Source organism: Lindgomyces ingoldianus, assembly GCF_010093535.1.
Source record: "Lindgomyces ingoldianus strain ATCC 200398 unplaced genomic scaffold BDR25scaffold_41, whole genome shotgun sequence".
Lineage (NCBI taxonomy): Eukaryota > Fungi > Ascomycota > Dothideomycetes > Pleosporales > Lindgomycetaceae > Lindgomyces > Lindgomyces ingoldianus.
Window position 1 is genome coordinate 80,323 of NW_022985202.1, and position 20,399 is coordinate 100,721.

At 46.0% G+C, this 20,399-nt stretch overlaps 7 protein-coding genes across 7 annotated transcripts; 5 read left to right on the forward strand and 2 right to left on the reverse strand.

Moving 5' to 3' along the window:
- Window positions 1-389: 389 nt before the first annotated feature.
- Window positions 390-1,363, forward strand: BDR25DRAFT_295794 (uncharacterized protein; the record flags this gene model as incomplete). Its single annotated transcript, XM_033688869.1, has 2 exons — window positions 390-786; window positions 834-1,363. The coding sequence occupies 2 exons, from the start codon at window positions 390-392 to the stop codon at window positions 1,361-1,363; spliced, it is 927 nt and encodes a 308-aa protein (XP_033541856.1).
- A 259-nt stretch (window positions 1,364-1,622) lies between these two features.
- BDR25DRAFT_396424 (DRMBL-domain-containing protein) lies at window positions 1,623-4,582 on the reverse strand (the record flags this gene model as incomplete). Its single annotated transcript, XM_033698432.1, has 2 exons — window positions 1,623-4,368; window positions 4,419-4,582. 2 exons carry the CDS (start codon window positions 4,580-4,582, stop codon window positions 1,623-1,625), a joined length of 2,910 nt encoding a protein of 969 aa, XP_033541857.1.
- A 63-nt stretch (window positions 4,583-4,645) lies between these two features.
- BDR25DRAFT_360914 (uncharacterized protein) lies at window positions 4,646-5,659 on the forward strand (the record flags this gene model as incomplete). The annotated part of the gene is made up of 6 exons (XM_033696326.1): window positions 4,646-4,845; window positions 4,907-5,080; window positions 5,114-5,224; window positions 5,269-5,354; window positions 5,394-5,437; window positions 5,492-5,659. The coding sequence occupies 6 exons, from the start codon at window positions 4,646-4,648 to the stop codon at window positions 5,657-5,659; spliced, it is 783 nt and encodes a 260-aa protein (XP_033541858.1).
- Window positions 5,660-7,762: 2,103 nt separating this feature from the next.
- On the reverse strand, window positions 7,763-9,270 carry BDR25DRAFT_270853 (Ribulose-phosphate 3-epimerase). Its single transcript, XM_033687231.1, has 3 exons — window positions 8,898-9,270; window positions 8,520-8,768; window positions 7,763-8,126 (listed from the first exon to the last, which is right to left on the reverse strand). Exons 1-3 carry the CDS (start codon window positions 9,138-9,140, stop codon window positions 7,860-7,862), a joined length of 759 nt encoding a protein of 252 aa, XP_033541859.1. The 5' UTR covers window positions 9,141-9,270; the 3' UTR covers window positions 7,763-7,859.
- A 787-nt stretch (window positions 9,271-10,057) lies between these two features.
- On the forward strand, window positions 10,058-13,139 carry BDR25DRAFT_306875 (uncharacterized protein). The gene has a single exon (XM_033690728.1). It carries the CDS (start codon window positions 10,326-10,328, stop codon window positions 12,954-12,956), a length of 2,631 nt encoding a protein of 876 aa, XP_033541860.1. The 5' UTR covers window positions 10,058-10,325; the 3' UTR covers window positions 12,957-13,139.
- A 203-nt stretch (window positions 13,140-13,342) lies between these two features.
- On the forward strand, window positions 13,343-14,116 carry BDR25DRAFT_295805 (U6 snRNA-associated Sm-like protein LSm2). Its single transcript, XM_033688870.1, has 3 exons — window positions 13,343-13,421; window positions 13,501-13,648; window positions 13,699-14,116. The coding sequence occupies exons 1-3, from the start codon at window positions 13,408-13,410 to the stop codon at window positions 13,831-13,833; spliced, it is 297 nt and encodes a 98-aa protein (XP_033541861.1). The 5' UTR covers window positions 13,343-13,407; the 3' UTR covers window positions 13,834-14,116.
- Window positions 14,117-14,470: 354 nt separating this feature from the next.
- Window positions 14,471-14,926, forward strand: BDR25DRAFT_318735 (uncharacterized protein; the record flags this gene model as incomplete). The annotated part of the gene is made up of 1 exon (XM_033691766.1): window positions 14,471-14,926. The coding sequence occupies one exon, from the start codon at window positions 14,471-14,473 to the stop codon at window positions 14,924-14,926; it is 456 nt and encodes a 151-aa protein (XP_033541862.1).
- Between the last annotated feature and the right edge of the window lie 5,473 nt (window positions 14,927-20,399).

A 20,399-nucleotide genomic window follows, 5' to 3' on the forward strand; every position in this document is an offset into this window, starting at 1 on the left:
TTGATAAGGCTGCGGAGCCTCAAGTCCAATGTTGAGCTGGCAAACATACCTGACCGGTGTGGTAGACAAGGCTGGGTACATTTTACTGCATTACGATAGGCTGAGGTCCAGAGTTGGTGTGGTTTAGTAGCGCTGAAGGATACGCCTCGATGTACAATGTCATGTGTGGTCCCGGTAGGCGCAGGCTGTTCTCAAATGGTACCACACGTGTCGCAGAATGCGCACTGGAGAGGGCTAGTTCGTGCACAGCCTTCGCAACCACCTTATAATTAATATATGCCGTCGCACTTGCCAAAACTCACACGACTTTCCATAAAATTTCCACAATGGCACAGAATACTTGGCAACCTCTGCCTCCCCCAGTCACTTCGGGGTGGTCATCCCCTCCTATGTTATGTCAGCCTTCTCCATTCGCCACCTCTATACCGATTGAACTCCAGAAACTTCCCCAACTAAGGCCTAGTCAGAATCTTCAGCCGTTGAGTGATGACGCAAAAAAGAAGCTTGCATGGAAATACGAGGGTTACCAGGAGTTCAGCCGATGGATGGCTTCCGACGATGACTTTTTCATCATTCGACGCTTCCAGAATCTAAACGCGAACGTCATTCTGTATATGCAGGATCGAGTCACACAAATTGAGGAAAGGCTTAGAGAAATCCATGAGAACAATGTTAACGCACCGGATGGGGAGAACAGGAAGAATTGTAGTTTTCGATGGGACATGAGACATGAACAGGAAAGAAACAGATTGATGTGCGAGCTGACGGGTCTGTTACATCACTACAGTAAGCCATGAACCTGTTGCTGTCGATACTAAGCTTACCAAGAATAGACCAATACGTGGAAACATTTTCCAAGATTCGAAGCCGACCGAAGGCGGATAAACGCCAGGTTAAGAACCTTAAAGAATTTTTTAAAAGAGGTGCCATTAACGAGAAAGAGAGTGCCGTCGCTAGCAACGAGCGGGATCTGATGTCCATTAACTCTCAGGCTACGTCACCGCTGGGTAGGATGCTTGAAGCGTGTCGACTCATCCGGTTAAGCCGTCTCGTTGAGGCGAAGCGAGATCCAACTGCGACAAACTCGCCTTACACTCACTATGCAAGTGACACAGCACTTGCGAACCTCACGACTGGAAGCATCATCCTCCTAGGGTTCTGCATGCTCCTCGGCCCGATGTGGTGGTTAGAATATGTCTCTAACAGTAGGAAGCGATTGGTCATCATTACTGTGTTTATCGCTATCTTTATGGGATTGATGTCGACAGCAACGGTCAATAAACCATTCGAGGTCGTGGCTTCAAGTGCTGCGTACGCCGCCGTTCTTATGGTTTTTATGCAGATCGACAATAGCAAAGGCTAAAGGAATAAGTGATTTAAAGGACAAGGATTGAGTAGTCGCGACGAAACTGGTAGGTGTGTAGTTATGAGAACGCCACGGCCTTAGTCTACTACGTCATTTATAGAGACGATAAATATGGAGGGAACGAGAGCAGTGTAGTATTGGAGTTTTTTTTGAGTGAAATTGAAAAGGCGAGCGAGGAGAAGAGAAATCAGGGGTGAGGAAGGATAAAGTGGGAGGTAGTGGTTAATATTTAGTCGAGAATATAAGTATCACATCCTTACCACCCGGTCCCATCCTTCTTCAGCCGGAATAACCCGTTCTTCTTCTTCTCCGTAGCCCACTTCTCACACCAAGCTTTCATCTTCTCCCTCGACTTAGCGCTGCCAACATTAACCGTTGGAATGATTTTGCTGATCCTCAATGCACAGCAGAACATAGTGAGCTCTCGGAAACTGCTATGCTCACTATATGGTACTCCGAAGCAACTTGCTCGGCTCGTGCTTCCTCGTTGAGGAGTCAGGTCCCACATTGAGAAGTGGCTCTTCCAGTTCGGAGAATGAAGAACAGTCTGAACTGACGGACTTTCAGTGAAGCGGCTGTTTGGGGGACGATAGTTCCAGCCTGATGGCCTGAAGCCAACTGCTCTCGAAAACTGATCACGGTAGTCGCGGAGGTAGTCTTCCAAGGTTTCGGCACGAATCTCAAAGAGCGGTGTCATGTGGACCTGTGCCTCACGGGGATCTGTTGTGAGGAGGGCGTTGAGCTCTGGATCTTCCAGTGCGCGACAGATCTTCTGCTTATTCGGTGGTGCGTAGATCTTGCTATTCAGAGCTTTCGCGATGCCGACACAAATTCGCTCTTTGCCGATGCTGTAGGTTCCAACAACAACAAGCAGACGGCCACGCTTATTTTTGGATCCGCATTGGGTGGCTTTCATTTCATCCACATCCTTTTCATCGTCATCCTCGTCCAGCTTCGCTTCAGAACGCCTGTGGACAAATTTCACCATGCCTTCACCAGCCCTTTCCTTTTTCACTTGCTCCCATGAGTCTGTTTCATCCGGTCGTGCCTTATTGAGGCTAACGCACATGTCGGCGCAAGCCTGGATGACTTGTTGCTGAGGTGGGAACGCATACTTTGGATTAAGGTAGGTCGTGTCAAGATAACAGACATCAATATTTTGTTGCCTGTCTTTCCCACCAGCCGCGTCCAGCACTTCCGGTCTGAGCAAGGGATGTTCAATGTGAGCCTGGCAGGCACGGAAGTCTCCACAATGTAAAATACGCTGCAGCCTGGAGTTCGTTCCCTTACCGATCTCCTTTTCGAATAAAAACAGTGAGCTGCCGGGACAGTGGTTTGCGGGAATCATGGTGACATGGACGCCTTCGGTGTTGGGAATTTCGGCCTTCGTCTCAAATTCCAGATCAACAACCCACTTCGAGTCAACGCGTAGTTGCTGTCGGACCAAATTCGCCGTGACTTTACTGCAATATATCAGGCCATGGGACCATGACGAAGTGAGACCAATGTAGTGGTCACTGTGAAAATGGCTCAGAAAATAGGCGTTCTGATCCTTCACAGCACCATACCGGAACGCGTCGACACATATGTAGAGTCCGGGGAGGATCTTGTAAAAGGGACATGTGCGCTGGTATGATGGCTTCCCTCTAGATGCTGATTCGGCTGCTGCAGCCGTAGCCCATGCCGCGTCCTCTGCATGACTTGCCATGAGCGTTGAAAATGCGGACTTTGGTCCCGTGGGTGCCCCTCCAAGTGGTAAAGAGGTTATCTGACGCGGCTGGGCAGGACGCGGTGGTCGTTTGAAGATCTTACTGTTCATCCTAGGTGTCGATGACTCCTTATTAGAACTCGTGCCAGGAGGAGGCGCAGAACCACCATCTAAGCAGGCATTGACGTGGACAGAGGCTTCTTGGTCGCTGAAGCTATCTAAGCTCGCGCCGCATATGGGACACGAGGGAATCATTTCGTCTGTCTCGGTCTCCGCTTCTAGGAACATCGGGACACCATCAAAGTCATCAAAGTCGCCTTCAATGCCTGCTTCAGCTATCTCGAGCCTTCGCTGTTCTTCCATCCACTGCCTCTCGTTGTACTCTTCACCTTCCGGAAAATCTCCATCGACAAGGCCTTCAAAATCATCAAAGGCTTCTTCGTCTACCGGAGACACCTCCACTTTCAATAAAGGAGGATCCGGATCGGCAAGAGGAGGCCCATCTACGTGGCTGGTTGGGACGTTTGGGTCCTCTGTTGGCCCGGAAATTGTTAGATCGCCAGATGTATTCGGCAAGGGGTCTGTTTCTGTCCGGTGAATCGGCAAGTCCATTTCCTCGGACTCAGACTCTGAATCATCGAGGAAGGGCCCGCTCCTCCTTGGAGCCTTCGTCGTTTCTCTAGGAATTTGTCTTGTTGGGGGCTCCTGTGCGCCAATCGTGCTCTCAGGTGGCGGCGGAGTGCAGGCTTGGACAGGTGGATCCTCAGCGATTTTCCGCCGTTTCACACTACAATCATTCTCGTTGAATCGTTCCTGGCTGGCATCATGGATTTCGTCGTGCCATCCAAGGTCCTCCTCATCGATCTCAGTCAGCCCTTGTACGCTCTTCGCTCCTCTTTCCTCGAGGAATATCCTGCAGTTTATCTCCTCGGCCTTTTTGAAAAAGGCCATGATATTTCCGTTTCCGCTGCCGGTTGCCGGCGTCTTGGGTTTGCCTCTGGAGCTGCTATTGGAGGCAAGGGGCCTCTTGCTCCAGTCCAGCGGAACAAGCGTCGTCTGCGTCTTGCAAGGCGCCATATCTGAGGAGATTGATCTCGAGCGGGATGGTGAGGGAGGCCGACCAACTGCCGGCGTCAATTTGGACGAGGGCGGGAGCTTGCGGTTCTCTCGGGGATTCCGGAACATGAGTGCGTATCTCTCGAGTGATCGGGCCGACGCTGAGTGTGCCAGGGCGGGGCTTCCAGTGTTGCAAGCTATCTTGGTGAGGGCGAGGTGCGAGGAGCAGGCCAAAGCGCTTGCCAAGAAACGCGAAGCCACGTGATTAGTAGTCAATGACGGATTGACAGACCAACTGCAACGTTGGCACACTCTCTGCTCTCGTTTAGAAATTCTTGTATCACAAGGACTTTATAATTCTCTTCAGCATGGCATCCTGTCGCGTCTGTATGCGGTGTTGAACGTGTGTTCCCGCCCTGATAGCTAGAGAACATGTAAAGAAAATCTATCATAACGAAATCATGTTTCAGTCGTGATTCTAACACGATCCAAACCCGTCCTCAACTTTAATCGGCATGTCGAAGCTCCAACGATTATACCAAAAGTCATATTCCCGACGTCGTCGATTTTCTCTAGAAGCTATCGCCTTCTTAGTAAATTTCAGCATTCTAACACCTGCACTACGTCTTGTTATTTGTCTTTACAACTTATTCCCATCCATTGCTTTCCGTCACTATCGAGCCCATCCTCTTACACTCTACGAACCGGAGCGAATGTCAGCTCGTAAGCTAGGAATCAAATAATTTATCTCTCCTTGGTGCAATTCGCCTCTCGAGTTCTATACTTCCGCTGCGTAGGAGAATGGCCAGATTCCTAGCGTTAGAAGATGCAAGCCGTGGACCCCTGACTACCCACTACAAACCTAGTCCATATCAATGCACTGTGGTCATCTCCCTTAAACTGCGGATCTCCCCTGGCGCTCTCAACCATTTCCTACCAACCTGCACAGTGTCGAAACGCTGAAGCTGGATCCTCTCCAACAGCAGGCCAATTCTAAGCACTGACATAAGCCTTTTTTCGCCATTAGAATGTAGGCTCGTAGGGGAAACCACAAGGCCTCTTGCAAATATGCAAATTTCCAGGAAGACTGAAGGGTTGCTATATTCTCGCTCCAGGATCAGCGCGCGTCATTCTCAAGTCCTGTCCAATTGACCAGGCAACGGCAGGCCCGTTTGCCGATCACTCCTCAAATCAACCGCTTAGCTGCGCCTGTTAAGATATCGAGTTGGGTCTCGCCAGTTTGTGTCGTCCGATCCCCATAAGGAGAACAACATGGTAAGCTACACTCAAATGGCTTAGAGCTTACGGTGTGAAATCGTCTCATGTACTAAAGCGTCCTTTCACTGATTTCGTGACTTTAGCATTTATACCCTTCACTACGCTTCCTGTCCATTGTCCGTTTACTCAAAGGTCTCCTGCTTGCCTTTTTGGCCACCCATTTTTGCGCACAAGGTGAGGTTGAACTATCTGCCAGCACCCACAGTGACACCCCGCCTTCAGGACCCGTGCTAGCAACCCCAGCTTCGTAAATATACCGTCCTGTCATCGCCACTCCTCTATTCGCTCGCACAAGCCAGACCGTACAGCTTGGTGTATGCTACTGCTGTGAATACCGTAAGTATGGGCTAGTAGCTGTGCATGTGTCAAATTTCGTTACTGGTGTATTAATGAATGCTTCTGCTCCCACTACGATCCAATTTTGCCACTCTCAAATATCTCGAAATGGGCCGTAATGAAGAATCCGACAATGAGGACCAAAATTCCCGCCGAACTGCGACAATTCGTACAATAGTACCGCAGTACCGTGTCGACTGATAGAATTTGACCAACCAAGGTTTTTATGTAAGAGTTTAGTTGCTCAACTACCTACCGCACCGCCCATCCAAGAGACGGAAAGCAGCTACACTAAGCTCATGGTCTGGCTGCCTCTTAAACCCAGAGGGAGGCCGGTACCCACATTTAGTGCCCAAATCATGGGCTAGCATATCCTTATCTCTATGACTGCTATTCTCCAAGGCCCTATCTTCTCCACTGCCAAAAGTATTGGAGACTAGGAAGAAAAGTGACTTGCGAACGGACAAGTCCCCGTCCTCATCCGTTAATTAGTCATGCTAGAATTGCTTTAAATTGGGCTCGACAGACAGCACTCTCACGAGGGATACTACTACCTCAGTCGTGAGCGCTTCCAATAGACATGAGGATACCCGGCTTGATACCAGGCAGTGCTTATCCTGCCCATGGGGATTCTAAGAAGCCTCTTACTTTCGAGGTTTAGAAAGTCGAAGAGAGAAGCGGAAGAGCGGAGAAGTGCGAATGAAAGATGAGAGACCCTTATACAGAGAGGTTACCTTTGATTCGGTGAGTCGAGCCATGTCTTCGAGGTAGTTCAAGTATGAAATTCTTTCTCAGATAGTCCAAATGCCAACAACATAGGGTTCCACACGTGTGCGTAGCTAGCTTTAAGTTACTAACCTTCTAGAACAATAGCCGCGGGATTCTAGTTCCCTGCCCTTCACGCAAGGTCTACACTTCCCACAATGCAATCAACTCTAGGGATTTAGATCACATTTATTACCTAGTGCTTCCACATTCTAAATCCTCTATTATCCGTCACACCTATTTAAATGCTAATAAAATGTCTGTTCTCATTAATGATGTCGCTAAAGACTCAAGCAGAGGAGCAAACCTCAAATGCGAATTGTTCTTATCCTTGTTTCAAACTTTTTTTTTTAAAAGATATGGAGCATAAGTAGTAGTTAATTAAATGCTAAACCAATGACCTGCAGAAGACTTGGCAGTGGGTTACAATTCATATCTCCCTTATTAATCTGGCTTGTCAGTGCTGTAGACATGGAGTAAAGAGCAATTGATAGCGGCTTTAGATAGTTTACTTAGAGTTACGAGATTCAACACTGGAGATTTCAGTGCGTTCAATTCTAAGAACACGCTAATCCTTTTACGGAAAGCTCACGCGTTGTACGGATTAAATCTCAAGGCTACCTCTCGAGTAGTATGATGATGGAGATACTGATCTATAAGCAAAATAGTAGGAATTTCCGAAGAACTTATTTCTAAAACCTAAATGTCACGGGTCTGGACTCCTTGTACTCTAGACACAACAAAGTCCTATTGCCCAAACACAATCTCTGAAAACCTACTCATCTCCATACTGCGCACAGCTATCTAAAGAAAGTCCCTAACCCAACTCTCTCAATCCTCCGAACTCTAAAAACACTCTCCGCAATCTCTCAAAATCCTCTCGCTGACATGCATCCTCGCGAGGTTACACAACAGCAATAGAGATTCCGCACCCATGTCGATCTCACTCCCACAATCACCGATGGTCGGAATTGGGACGAAGTGGGGTGACGTGACTAAGAAAACTATTGGGAGTGAGCGCGGAGCGGGGTCAATTGTGAGTGAGACGGTGAGATCTCTATTTCCACTTCGGACTGTAATCTGGAAGGGGAAAAAGAAGTGAAGTTGAGCGAAAGGGGGCCTGTCTGACAGGTTTGTGCAGCAGCCCGTCAGCTCAACGAAGAATGGCTGTCAGTGCGGAAGGCTAATCTGACGTTGTTCAGAGGACAAGGCTTGCAAGAATGCGGTCGAAAGGCCGGTGCAGAGATGATGCTATCAAATTTTCGCATACAGGTGTAAATTGTCGTCTATTTTGTCTCGCATGCTTCATTAAGTTTCCAGTGAGCCTGTGGGCCTTTACCGCCCAGTCCCTCACAGCTTCCCCCGTCTGGAATCGACTGCCTCCCTAAGTTTCCGAATCACCTCTCCAGGGTCGGCAGCACCAAAGACAGCGCTACCCGCCACGATAACGTTGGCGCCGGCATCTGCTGCTTGGTCAATGGTTTTCTCTGAAAGCCCACCATCGACTTCGATGTGCAGTTCGGGATACTTTTTGCGGAGAGCCGTAACCTTGGGGAGTTCAGAGGCCATGAATGATTGGCCGCCGAAGCCTGGCTCGACAGTCATTACGAGAACCATCTGCGAATAGTTAGATGATGCAAGCTACTACAAGTTTATTGCTCCTGCTGGGGCAAGCAGGGAGCGGGCGGGTAGAGAGTTGAAGAGGGACAGCGGTACGAGATCTACCGGGAACATCCACTCCAAGAGGAGTTCATGGCGCAATGCGAGACGTGTGCATGGAAGCGGGTGCGAAGATTTGGAGTGAACGGCATCTGAGGCGCAAACGTTCGCCATGTTTAAGCGCCGCCACCTCGAGCCGCCCGTGTCGGTCACCCGCTCTCAGCCTCAGCCTTACCATAGCGGACCTGCTCTCAGGCCGACCCTGGCGACGCTTTATTGATATGGCGCCAGGCTCTCCTTATCGACGATATGTGTTTATAGGGTTGATATGCATTCGTCATTGGTACTCACATCAGGTCGCTCCTCGGCCACAGGATTCTCGAGGATATCCCACAGCACGTCGACTGACGTCTTAGGTTTTATCGCAATGCCGGCTTGCATGCCGAGTTCATGGATGAACCTGATCAGCTCCTTTGGTGATGTTTGAGCGGCGGAATATCCCTCTGGGGTGTCGGCGGCGGTTGAGGAAACAGCAGCCTCATAATGAAAGCAATACAGGTCGCAGCCGGCCTTCTTGAAGTCTCTAACCCAACGCTTGGGCTAGATGAGCGCTTGTGTTAGCCAGGCCCGTGTTGGATATATTGAGGGCGTTGCGGAAATTTGGGGAAAGTGGACAGAGGGCGGCAATGCAGGTGGGATATCGATAAAGCACATCAGGAGAGTTTATACCTCTGCGATCATCATATGGCAATCGAAGGTGCCTCTGCCATAGGCACGGGTGGGACGGTCGACATGCGGGCGAACCTTGGTGACGACAGGGGCACCAAAGGTCATATTTGGGACGAAATGGCCATCCATAATGTCTACGTGAAGCCAGTCGGCGCCCTGGCCCATGGTGTCCGAGCATGCCCGGCCTAGTTCGGCGAAGTCGGCGGACAAAATGGAAGGCGCGATGATTGCGGGCGGCGACATGGCGGGCGGCTCTGCTGCGAGCGCGGGTGGCACTACCACTACTGCAGAGAAGCGCAGATGACGTCTACGGGAGTGGAGAGGCCCAATGGCAGGCTTTTAGGTGATGTGACGAGACCTCACGATGGCGGACGTGGTGTTGAGGTCGAGCGACACGCCTGCGCGGGGCATTTTGGCTTGGCGGCCGAACACTCTTCATGCGAACGCCGCTGTGCCTCCCCATTCACCGGAGGGCTGTTTCGATTCATGCCGCGATTTAAAACGCCGTTTCGTCGATTTTAGCACTGCCCACACTGGCGAGAGATGTCTCCGCGTGTGCCGCACATTGACGTTAGGAGAACTACTAGGGCTGAGAATAGCCGTGGCTGCGACCTCGATCACAATGAGCACTGGCAAAGCTCCGCCGCAGCCTCGTTGAGAAGAAGTGTCGAAACCTGGCACGCGAGGACGGACTTCAAGTCTCTTCAATAGCGAGGCGTTATTGGTGGGCGATGCAGTAGAACGTCTTTGCGCCCTATGACTGGCTGGTGCCGCAACCTCGAAGCGCTGAAAATAGGCCAGCTCGGGCGCTTCCATCCCTCACATCCAATCCCCCACCACCCTTCCGCCGCAACGGAGCCGCCCACCATCTCAAGAGAGAACAGCGCATCGCTCCATCCTCTCCCCATGTCGGCAGTTGCCTTTAGGTTGGCCAACCACAGCAGGGAAAAGATGGTCGACACATCGTGGCCGCCTTTAAGCCGCTATCGCCAGTCGAACCTGCATCCTTCCACGCTGCGAGTGGACAGAACCACTCGCACGCAGCATCATAGTGCCACCGTTGCAATGGGCCATTAGGTAGGTCGGGATGAGGGGCGTCTACGCGCAATATATACTCTCTGGACCAGTGCTCGCGCTCGTTCTTGCTGTCATTTCTCTGCCATTCACTTCTGCTTCCCTCCCGAGTTCTCTCCTCTCCGTTTTGACCTCTTCGTTGATCGAAGCATTCACATTTTTATCAGTAAGCTGTTGATCGGCTCTGGGTTATCGCCCGCAATTTAATATATCTTCGTCGTTCGATTTCCCGTTTATAGTTTTCTTCTCCCCCACCCCCCCTCCATTCCGCCCTGATCCCAGCAACTCGGATTCCATCGTACCGATTCGTAATAATAGCACGAGGCGGAGCTCACCTCAGCCCAATATACCAGTATGCCAGAGATACTTCCATCTGCAGCCTACAATCCTTCTGCACTTGGCACTCTGGACCATCAAGATGCCGTGTCTCCGCTGGCTCAGAGGCACACTCTTAATACCATTGTCGAGGACGACTCAGTCATCCCGTACTACTACCTTGCGCCAAGACACTCACCTACGTCGACATATCAGTGCAGCTTAGTCTCACCAGACAGTAGCGAAGACTTCCCCACCCCCAAGGCACGTATATTCGACATGATGAGGCCGTCGCCCCAGCCATCGCCACGATACACCTCTTCATCACCACACTTTTCACAACACCGAGAGAGCCTGGCAGACAGTGATTTCGACTCCCTGTACGATATTACAGACGATGAAGAGGAAGTTCCTCTCAAGTGCTCAGCATCCGTCAAGAAAGTTGCTCGGTTAAGTCGGAATCGCTATCCATCAATTGTCATTCCCTCACCTTCAGCATGGCCGACCATTGAGAAGCTTAGGAGTGCCATGTCGTCGGTTCCCCCAACTCCTTCACAGTTGCTGCCCCCCTCCCGTCAAGGATTGTCATCGCTTGCAACACACCACCTACAGCTACCGGCAACATCCGCAACCCCTTCACTAGATGGAAGTATGTCATCAGAAGAAATGGACAAATTAAGCTGCCCAGCCACACCCGAGACACAAAACCGCCAGTCCATCTCCAGCATTGACGAATGGGGACCAGTTCAACTTGATATGCAGGCACTTGAAACGCTCTCGCACCTCGGACACTTGTCTACAGATCAACAGCATGAGCGCCAAGTATCTCAAGTTATTGAAACTCAAGGAGGAGAAATGCAGGAAGTATCGCGACCTTCACTTGGACTCAACATTCCATCATCAGTCATCCAGAGTAACTCATCAGGGAATACCCCGCTCTCTTCACTCTCAATTCCATCACCGGGAGGATTCTTTTCCTCACTCAGAGCGTCGGCTCGCCATACATGGAGCATGCCAAGGAAAGCGGAGGACTCTGTACCCAATACATCCACCGCCGAAAACTTCTACCACGTGCCATGGGACAGCCGAAGGAACACGATTGCAGAGCATGCCGTCACCCTTGCTGGGTCGACGCTTGATGGCTACGATGATGGATTGCCAACTTCTCGACCAGTTGTTCTTGGCGACAGGGACGATGTACTCGAAGTCAAAGAGATCAATCCTAGCAAGACCATTTTCCAGTACAATGAAAAGTATAACGCAGAGCTCCAGAAGCTGTCAACTGCAAATCTTGAGAGGACGGGCCACTGGCTGGAAGAGCAGGATGAACTGAAAGCTGCCCTTCGAGAGATGAATGATCTGGGTTCGCCAAACCTCTCCACTGGCAGTCATAGTCGAGGAAATTCAATCGACAAGACTGTAAAGAAGTCTGTCACATTCGCCGAGGAGCCGAAGAAGTCGCCAACCAATGAGGAGTCGCCCAAGAAAATCGTAACTTATGTCCAGGGATGGGAGTATCTTCGTGACCGAAGTCGCAAGCACGATCCTTTTATTCATCGACAAACTCGTGCTGAGGCAATGCACCTATACCGAAGATGCATGCCTGCAGCTCATAGGGATCAACTTCTTGGCAAATTCGAGCTCACGAATCCAGTGCGGCCATCTCCGCCACGACCTGTTTCGGAATTCTACATGGATGACCCAACGGCGTTGAAAGAGCGCATTGCTCGCGCTCAGATGGAACGACAAGCGCTTGACCAGATGATGCCAATCACCTGGGTCCTGCAAGCCCTCAAGCAACTCAACGGTGGAAAGCTGCTAAGCCATCATACCGCAAAATCCATTGCCCGAATTCGTGCACCTCGAATCCTCGATCTTGGTGGTGTTCCTACCAACGACTGGGCGTGGCAAATTGCCTGCGATTATGTGTATGCGACAATTACCACGGTGTACACGGCTGGCAACAATCTCACATCCAATGTCAGCGGGCCAGAGAACCACAAGCACATGATAGTGCCCAACCTTTGGACACTGCCCTTCCCTAATGGGCACTTCGATGTCATTTCAGCACGCTCACTTTACGAGCTTCTCAAAACCGACAAGCCATTGGGTCGCTCAATGGACGAATACGACCTGTGTCTCAAGGAGTGCTTCCGATGCCTGAAACCTGGTGGCATCCTCGAATTCTCTCTCATCGACGCTGACATTATTCACGCCGGCCGTCAAGCCCAAGCTATGGGTGTAGAGTTTGGCTTCAATCTCAAGACTCGAGGCTATGATGCCGCCCCAACTAAATCATTCCTTCCGCGCATCCGTAAAGCTGGCTTCCAAAACGTGCAGCGGATGTGGATGGTTCTGCCAATGGGCAAAACGGCGGCTAACTGGAAAGAGACGCTTCCTGTTGGTGCTGAGACGAAACAAGAAGAAAGGAGCATTACGCCGGATGGCCAGGTCGATGTTAATCCCAGTCCGGTGTTTGGGACAACAGTCGATGCAGCGATGATGACGGGGATTGTAGGGAGCTGGGCGTGGGAGAAGTGGGTGTTGAAGTTGCAAGTCGAGATGGGTAAGGAGGAGGAGAAGTTGTTGGAAGGCGTGGTGCAAGTTTTAGAGGAGGGTGCAAAGGAGGGGTCGGGCTGGAGATATTTGACCGGTTATGCGCAAAAGTAAAAGATATGTGGAATGGGTCATGCGGGTACATAATCTAGGCTCACTCTGGGTTGTTACTGGCATTAGCATGGAGTTTTCGCGATTTGGTGATTTAGGGGCTGTTCGCTGCCATTGCATTGCATCGTCGTATGGTTGGGGGATTGATACCACTTGGCTACTGTTTCCTTTGTTGCTGAATAAGATATCGTGTCAATCATATTCTGGTCCGGCTATATTATGTGATGGTGGCGTTAACGACCGGCATTGAGGGAGAAGTCTCGACAGTGAGGTCTTTTGTGCTAGGAATGGAGGAAATATGAGCACGTGATCGCCGGTTAATTTTCGGAATCTAGCAAATGCCCCACCATCTCGGAAGCTTCGATTTGGCGTGCAGCTTCAGCCTCGATTCTCACTCAATCCCAAATAACAACTACAACCCCAGCAGCTTCCGACACAAATATTCCCTCTCACCATGCTCATTTTCAGGTCCGTGGCACAACTTCTTCCTCTTACCGCAAACGCGCAAGAATTCGAGAGTAAAGAGCTAACGAGACTGCCTGTCCAGCTTCTTCAAGACTCTCATGAATCAAGAAGTCACAGTCGAACTCAAGAACGAAGTATCGATTCGCGGGACCATCAAAAGTGTCGACCAATTCCTAAACATCAAGTTGGACAATGCGAGTGTAGTGGATGAACTAAAATGGCCGCATATGGTAAGTCTGCTCTGCGACAGGGTATTGGAGTTCGGGGCTAACATTCACAGTCCTCGACGCGAGACATGTTTATTCGAGGATCTGTGGTCCGATACGTACATATCCCAAGCGCAACGGTCGACATTGGACTCTTGGAGGATGCCACACGGCGAGAAGCGGATAAGGCAAAGGCGGGTACTGCATGACCGTAATGACAACGATCAATAGGAGCAAAAAGCATGAGTGAGGTCGATCTTGAGATAATTATATGGAATTGGAGTTTATCACATATCAGGTTTACTTGAAAATGGCGTATAGACGGGCTGGTAATCAATTCCTGGGGCGAAGATCCCACCAGGGCTACGTATGATAAAGAGAGACGGTGGTAGAGGAGACGGATCCAGAAATTACTATGCGGGCATATGTATACCCTTGGCCAGATAATGCAGAAATGGAGTTCGGTATTCCGTCTTATACGCTAAGGTAACGGGCATAATGGCATTTCTTTGCCCATTGTGTCTAGCGTTGAGCTTTTTATTCTTTCAAGCCTCACTCGCATCGTAGCCTCGTGCACTGATGTTGTGCTTACACGGCCACCGGGGTATTGATTTCTTAGATCTGGCTTTAGGAAACGAGTGTCTCAACTGTCGGTTCAATGGAGAGGGGAGAGGGAAGCGATGGTGGACCTGAATGGCTCTTGCTCCTGCAAGTCTTCAGTTGTCCCTCCACACCTTCCTTCAACCTCGCCTGCATTACCTTCCTTAAGCTACAAAGCACCCCGCAGACGATGCAGTTGTCGTTGGCTACAACACCAGCCATAGTAGCTGCCTCTTCTCCATCTCTATGCAAGTGGGCCCAGCCCATGATTGGTACATCATACCGACATCTCCAGCGACATCACTCTCACCGCCAATTCTCATGCCGTGGGACTCGACTTCACTCCCAAACACCAACGTCCCGTATTCTCCATCGACCTCATCTTCACGTTCACGGCTCACCACGACTCCACCAAACCTTCCCCCTTCACCATCAATAACATCAACAACCTCCGACCTCTACGCATCCTCGGCGCGCCCGGAACTCCAATCAGACCCTTCGGCCGAATCAGGCCGCAAGATCGCCAGTCCCGTCATTGGGGGCGCTTTGGGGGTCGCACTCGTAGGTCTCGCGATTTGGTTTGTCATTTGGTGGAAGCAGGGGCCGAGAAGGACGCAGATGCATGGCTCGGGCCAGAATAGCCACAACTTAGCTCGGGTTGCAAGTGCGCGGGGAGAGGAAGCTAGAAAGGGGAAAGAGTGATGACTAAAGCTGGGGTTAGTGTTAGATGGCTGAGGAGAGAGAGATAGGTGAGAACTGAGAACTGGAGGTGGATAGAGGGTGGTTGTTGCGACTTGCTATAGCCGTAGCAATAGAGTGCCGGTTAGAATGTGAAACCTTACAGGGGCAAGGGAGAAAAGGATGTTCTCGATTTATTGCTGCTTGGGATGTGTGACGTGATAGGACTACTTTTCGGACTGCATAGCTCTTTCGTGAAAAGAGAGGCTACCTCCTGGAGAATACGCAATTTCAGGATTCTAACTACCACCAAATTAGTCTGATCGCAAGACTCAGTATGCGATCAACTGTAAATAAGAAACCCTCAAAGATGGATATCACATGAGCAGAGTTATCGGAGTCATCACTTGCACTGTCTCCCACAAGTCTTTTGGTGATGAAACAGATCTCCCTCCATTTATTGCAACCCCAAAATACTTGCTAAATTTGAATGGTGATTTTCATTTTGTTTCTAGAAGTTTCCTTGCCGTGGAACGCATAGCTACCCAGTGCTTTACATAACTTACTATTTTTCAGCTAATCCTGCGTCTATTATTTAGTTGTGATTAGAAAATTACAGCAGTTGTTGAATAGGCTCTAACAGCTAGCTGCTTATAGTATAAGCACTTAAGTAGTAAGAGTAAGAGTAGTGTACAGTGTGCACAGCGTATAAAGTAGGTAAAGTAAAAGTAACATGTTTTTAGTTCTATTACTCTTATCTTTCCTTTATATAAAGAAAAAGGGGGATATTTAAATATTTACATATAGAGGTTTACACATAAGCATTATATAGCATAGATATGTAGTCCTGCTTATGCATAATTACTTATATCTAGATTATAACACTGCTGCTGTGTATAAACACTAGCAACTTTTTTTTTTATCTAAAGAGTTACTTTTTATATGTGTTACTTTTTTTCTATTTATATAAGTCTATTTAATTATATTTTTCTTTTACTTTACTTTATTTATTAAGACTTGCCTTAGTAATGCTGTATATTAAAATAAGCTAGTTACACTATATAAATAGCTTTATAAATAGTGTAAAGTATTTTAAGCTATTATTATCTAGCTTTTATACACTTACTTTATAAGTAATTTAGTAGTGTATAAACTATTTTATATAGAGTTTTATACTAAAATAGTGTAAAATTTTTATATAAGTAGGTGTGTAAAAAAGTATATATAATAAAGTTTTTTTTTTTTTTTACTTTTTTTTTTTATTCTTTACTTTTTAAGCTTTACTATATAATTCTTTAGCTTTTTTCTTTTTTTATATAGTGCTAATAGTAACAGATACTCCTGCCTACACACACACACACACACATACACATAAAGAGAGAGAGAGAGATATCTCTCTAGCCTTCCTCCTCTACCTCTAGCGCTGTTAGTGCGGGCGTCTTTAACGTCCTTATGTAGTCTAGCAGCCTAGAGTGCATTTATGTTACTTTTTTAACTAGTTCTACTGCTAATTAGTAGTTTATTTAGTGTTTTAGTATAAATATATAAATCTTTTAGCTTTTCTACTTCTTTCTTATATAAAATGCTAATTATAGATAGGCTAAAAAGTAGCATGTAGCAGCTTTACTATTTTATAATATTAATGTTATTTTACCTACTAGCACTAATCTATAGCTATAGGCAGCAAAGGTTGTGTGTTATAAGAGGTACTTTTGTTAGTTTTAGTCTAAAGTTATAGTTAGGTCTTAGCAACTTTATGTGCTTATTATTATAGTAGCACTACTAGTGCCTTTTTTTTTATTAAGTGTTATATGCTAGCTAACTTTTAGGCTAATGCCTACACTTTGTGCGTATAGCAGAGCTGTGGTCTGCATTGTAACCACCACACGTGAGGGGTAGTGTGTTCTAGAGAGGGGGGGGGGGCTAGTAGCTTTTCTTTTTCTATGTACTAAATAAATAAACTATCTTTTTTACATATTCTTCTCTTCTAATTTTATACTAAGAAAAATAAGTGCGTATAATAAAAAAAAACAAAAGAAATAGGCTTTATATAAAAGTGTTGTTAGTCTAGTTAGTCTAGAGCATCTTTGTGCACAGAATCTAGCTAGTCTATAGATGCTTCTATCTAGACAGAGAAGTAGTTAGTTAGAACTAATAATTAAAAAGCCTAGTTTAGTGTTTTCTTTATATATACATCTACTAAGTTATTTTTACTATTAATTTACTTTATTTTAGTAATTTTTTTTTTGTATAATTTATAAAGTAACATAATATTAATTATAAGTTACTTTTTACTAGTAGTGCTTAGCTTAATAAGGTAATTATATAAAAACTGTCTGTACGCAGCAGCAGCGTCACAATCTAGATACGAGCGATCGCGCACAAGCAGGACCACGTATCTATGTCACATGATGCTCGTGCGCGAACCTCTGTGCGCAAACATCTAGATATCCCTCTTTTTCTCTGTACAAAGGAAAGACAAGAGTAATAGAACTAGAAACATGTTGCCCTTACTTTACCTACTTTATACGCTGTGCACACTGTACACTACTCTTACTCTTACTACTTAAGTGCTTATACTATAAGCAGCTAGCTGTTAAAGCCTATTTAACACTAATTAGTAGTTAATTTAATTAACTATAAATTAGTAAAAGTAATAATAAAGTACTTTGTTTTATTACTTATTTTTTAGAAAAAGTAATAATAAAGCACCTACACCTTATAAGGTACTTTGTTTAGTTACTTATCTTTTAGAATAGCAGATTAATCCTTTACATTATACAGCAAGCTCTGCTACTATATAAAGTAAAAAGAAAATAGTGTAAGACGCACACTAAAGCTACTAAAGCTATATAACCTAGCAGCTAGACAATAGCACATTAATCCTTTACATTATACAGCAAGCTCTGCTACTGTACAAAGTAAGAAGGAGATAGTATAAGGCGCACACTAAAGCTATTAAAGCTGCATAACTTAGTAGCTAGACAACAGCAGTACCTGTGTAATTTACTAGAAAAGTAATTAACTATACTATTATAATAAAATCTTACTAGTAACTAATAACTTTATGTAATAATAAAAAGAATAAAGAATAATTTTTATTATATAAATAACTTATAAAGGACATAGGGATATTAGAGGCAACACTACAGAATAAGACTAGCCTAAAGTACTAGAATAATAAGATTAATATGTTAAAGGCTTTAATAAGCCTATAGACTTAATTATATATAAGTTATATAATTACTAATTTATATATAATAACTTAAAAAAGCACTACTTTTTTAAGTGTGTATATAAAGAATTTTAAAAGATAGACACTATAAGACTTTTTAGCACTTAGCTATGTGTTTAAAAAAGAGCTTATATAAGTGCTAAAAAACAAAAAAATTACACTATAGCTAGGCACTAAAGGTACCTAAGCCTAGAAGCTGTATAATATAGCATAAAAAAAAGTAATTGCACTAAAAAGGCTTTATATATAACTTTTATTACTATATAAGGCTTTATATAAAAGCAGACTAAACACAATGCTGCTATTAACACTAAATGTACTAGTATTACCTACTTCTATACCTTAGCTAGTACTACACTAATTACTGTATAAACAATACATGCCACTCTACCTAACGCCTGCTCCACACCCTTAATTGTACACACCACTGCCTGCAGTAGTGTATGCACTACTAATACCACCTGCATAATCTATACTATATTACAACCTGTATAAACTTCTACTTTAGAGAGAAACTACTAAAGAAAAACTTCTAGTAGATAAGATTATATAATTTTAAAAAGCATAAAAAAAATAATAACTATATAAGTTAACTATATAACATCTTTATAAATAAAATAAAGATTTTTATTAATCTATGTTAATAGCTAGATATTTAGAAAACTTAGTATATAAACATCTTTCTAGATATCCTAAAAAGTTAGGTAAATATGTACTATATGCATAACATAGGCCCTAGACATAACTAAAAGCATTTGTATAACACCTTAAGTAGTTACTTTAACACTAATGTAAACTATAGCTAGTACTAGATAGACTAGATAATAATAACTTTTATATAATGCTAATAAAAGAACTTTAATAAGAGTTTATATAAAGTTCTTAAAACAATAATTAATAAGCTTACACTTATATAAAAAGCACTAAAAATAAAATTTTAAAAAAATGTTTTACTACACACTACTATTATATAAGCCTATTAAGTGTAACAATCCTCATGAATCGTTCCATCTCGAGTCGCCCGGAACCTCCGGAAGGCCCTCGTATCGGCCCCGACCTCGACCTGGCCCCGACCCCTGCTGTTACCCCTATTCCCTTATGTATTTAGTTGCACCTTGCCCCTGTAGCTAGCTTAGTAGTTTTCTGATATCCTATGTACAAGGCCTATAGGTGTCATTGGTATTCCCAGGTCTCTAAGTCCCCACGCACTCCTATATGCCTCTGAGTGGATTTATACCGCATTTGGACCTATTGTCTTGCCTGCGCTGTTACATTATATTAGAAAACTCGCTTTTGCTAGTAACAGCCTTGTTACAATATTGCATTAATTGTCTGTTTAACTACGTCTAAGCCTAAGACGCGTCTAATTTAGTTTAGGTTGCAATCCTCCACACTGTTACATTAAATTACTTAGTCTATAGACTAGATCCTATTAACCTCTAGTTGACTAAAGCCTTTGGGTTTAGAACTTCCTATCCCCTGTGATTAGGATTGCCTTTAGAAAAGTTGCATAGAGGCGCTAAGGTAGAAACTTAGAGACTACTAATAACCTATTAGGATTAGAGACAACCGCTGATGCCTGACTACTAACCACCCTCTGACCCTAGAGTTAAAGCACGCTCTAGGCGAGGCAAGCCCCTAGAGTTGATGAACGATCTATGTTAACAGCTGAACCTGCTTTAGCGGGACCTGAAGCTAGCCCCACCCGATTTAGACTCGAGCCACAGCAACATGTCCTGATAGACCTTAATTAACTACTAAATCACCCCTAACAATGCCTTGAATTATCCCTGCTACCTTAATAGCAAGAGACCTTTAAGGCACCCCTGACAACGCCTAAATGCCACTACACTAAACGCACGCCTAAGATTAATAACTGCACAGATGGCAATAAACAACAGTCTTAATAATTGACAGGCTGGACATCTATACAGATTACTATCGGAACAGGCGCGCATGGCGTTGGGTATGGAGGACACCGCTGGCAGTGCGAAGGAATACTTAGCAAGGACACCTAGCTGAATTGGACCAGTTTTGGTTCAAGGATGCAGAGGACATGATGAAAAAAGTAATACTTTGTACTATAATTACTACTAATAGGGACTATTAGTCTATAGAGGGGGGGGTAGTGTAACAATCCTCATGAATTGTTCCATCTTGAGTCGCCCGGAACCTCCGGAAGGCCCTCGTATCGGCCCCGACCTCGACCTGGCCCCGACCCCTGCTGTTACCCCTATTCCCTTATGTATTTAGTTGCACCTT

Bases quoted from the DNA above. Each gene is read 5' to 3' on its own strand.
- BDR25DRAFT_270853 (XM_033687231.1), bottom strand. From the start codon at position 9,140: ATGTCGCCGCCCGCAATCATCGCGCCTTCCATTTTGTCCGCCGACTTC. The intron at 8,769-8,897 runs GTATAAACTCTC...GCGCTCATCTAG, and splicing joins GCCATATGATGATCGCAGAG to CCCAAGCGTTGGGTTAGAGA. The intron at 8,127-8,519 runs GTGAGTACCAAT...AACTATTCGCAG, and splicing joins TGGCCGAGGAGCGACCTGAT to ATGGTTCTCGTAATGACTGT.
- BDR25DRAFT_306875 (XM_033690728.1), top strand. From the start codon at position 10,326: ATGCCAGAGATACTTCCATCTGCAGCCTACAATCCTTCTGCACTTGGC.
- BDR25DRAFT_295805 (XM_033688870.1), top strand. The intron at 13,649-13,698 runs GTAAGTCTGCTC...TAACATTCACAG, and splicing joins AACTAAAATGGCCGCATATG to TCCTCGACGCGAGACATGTT.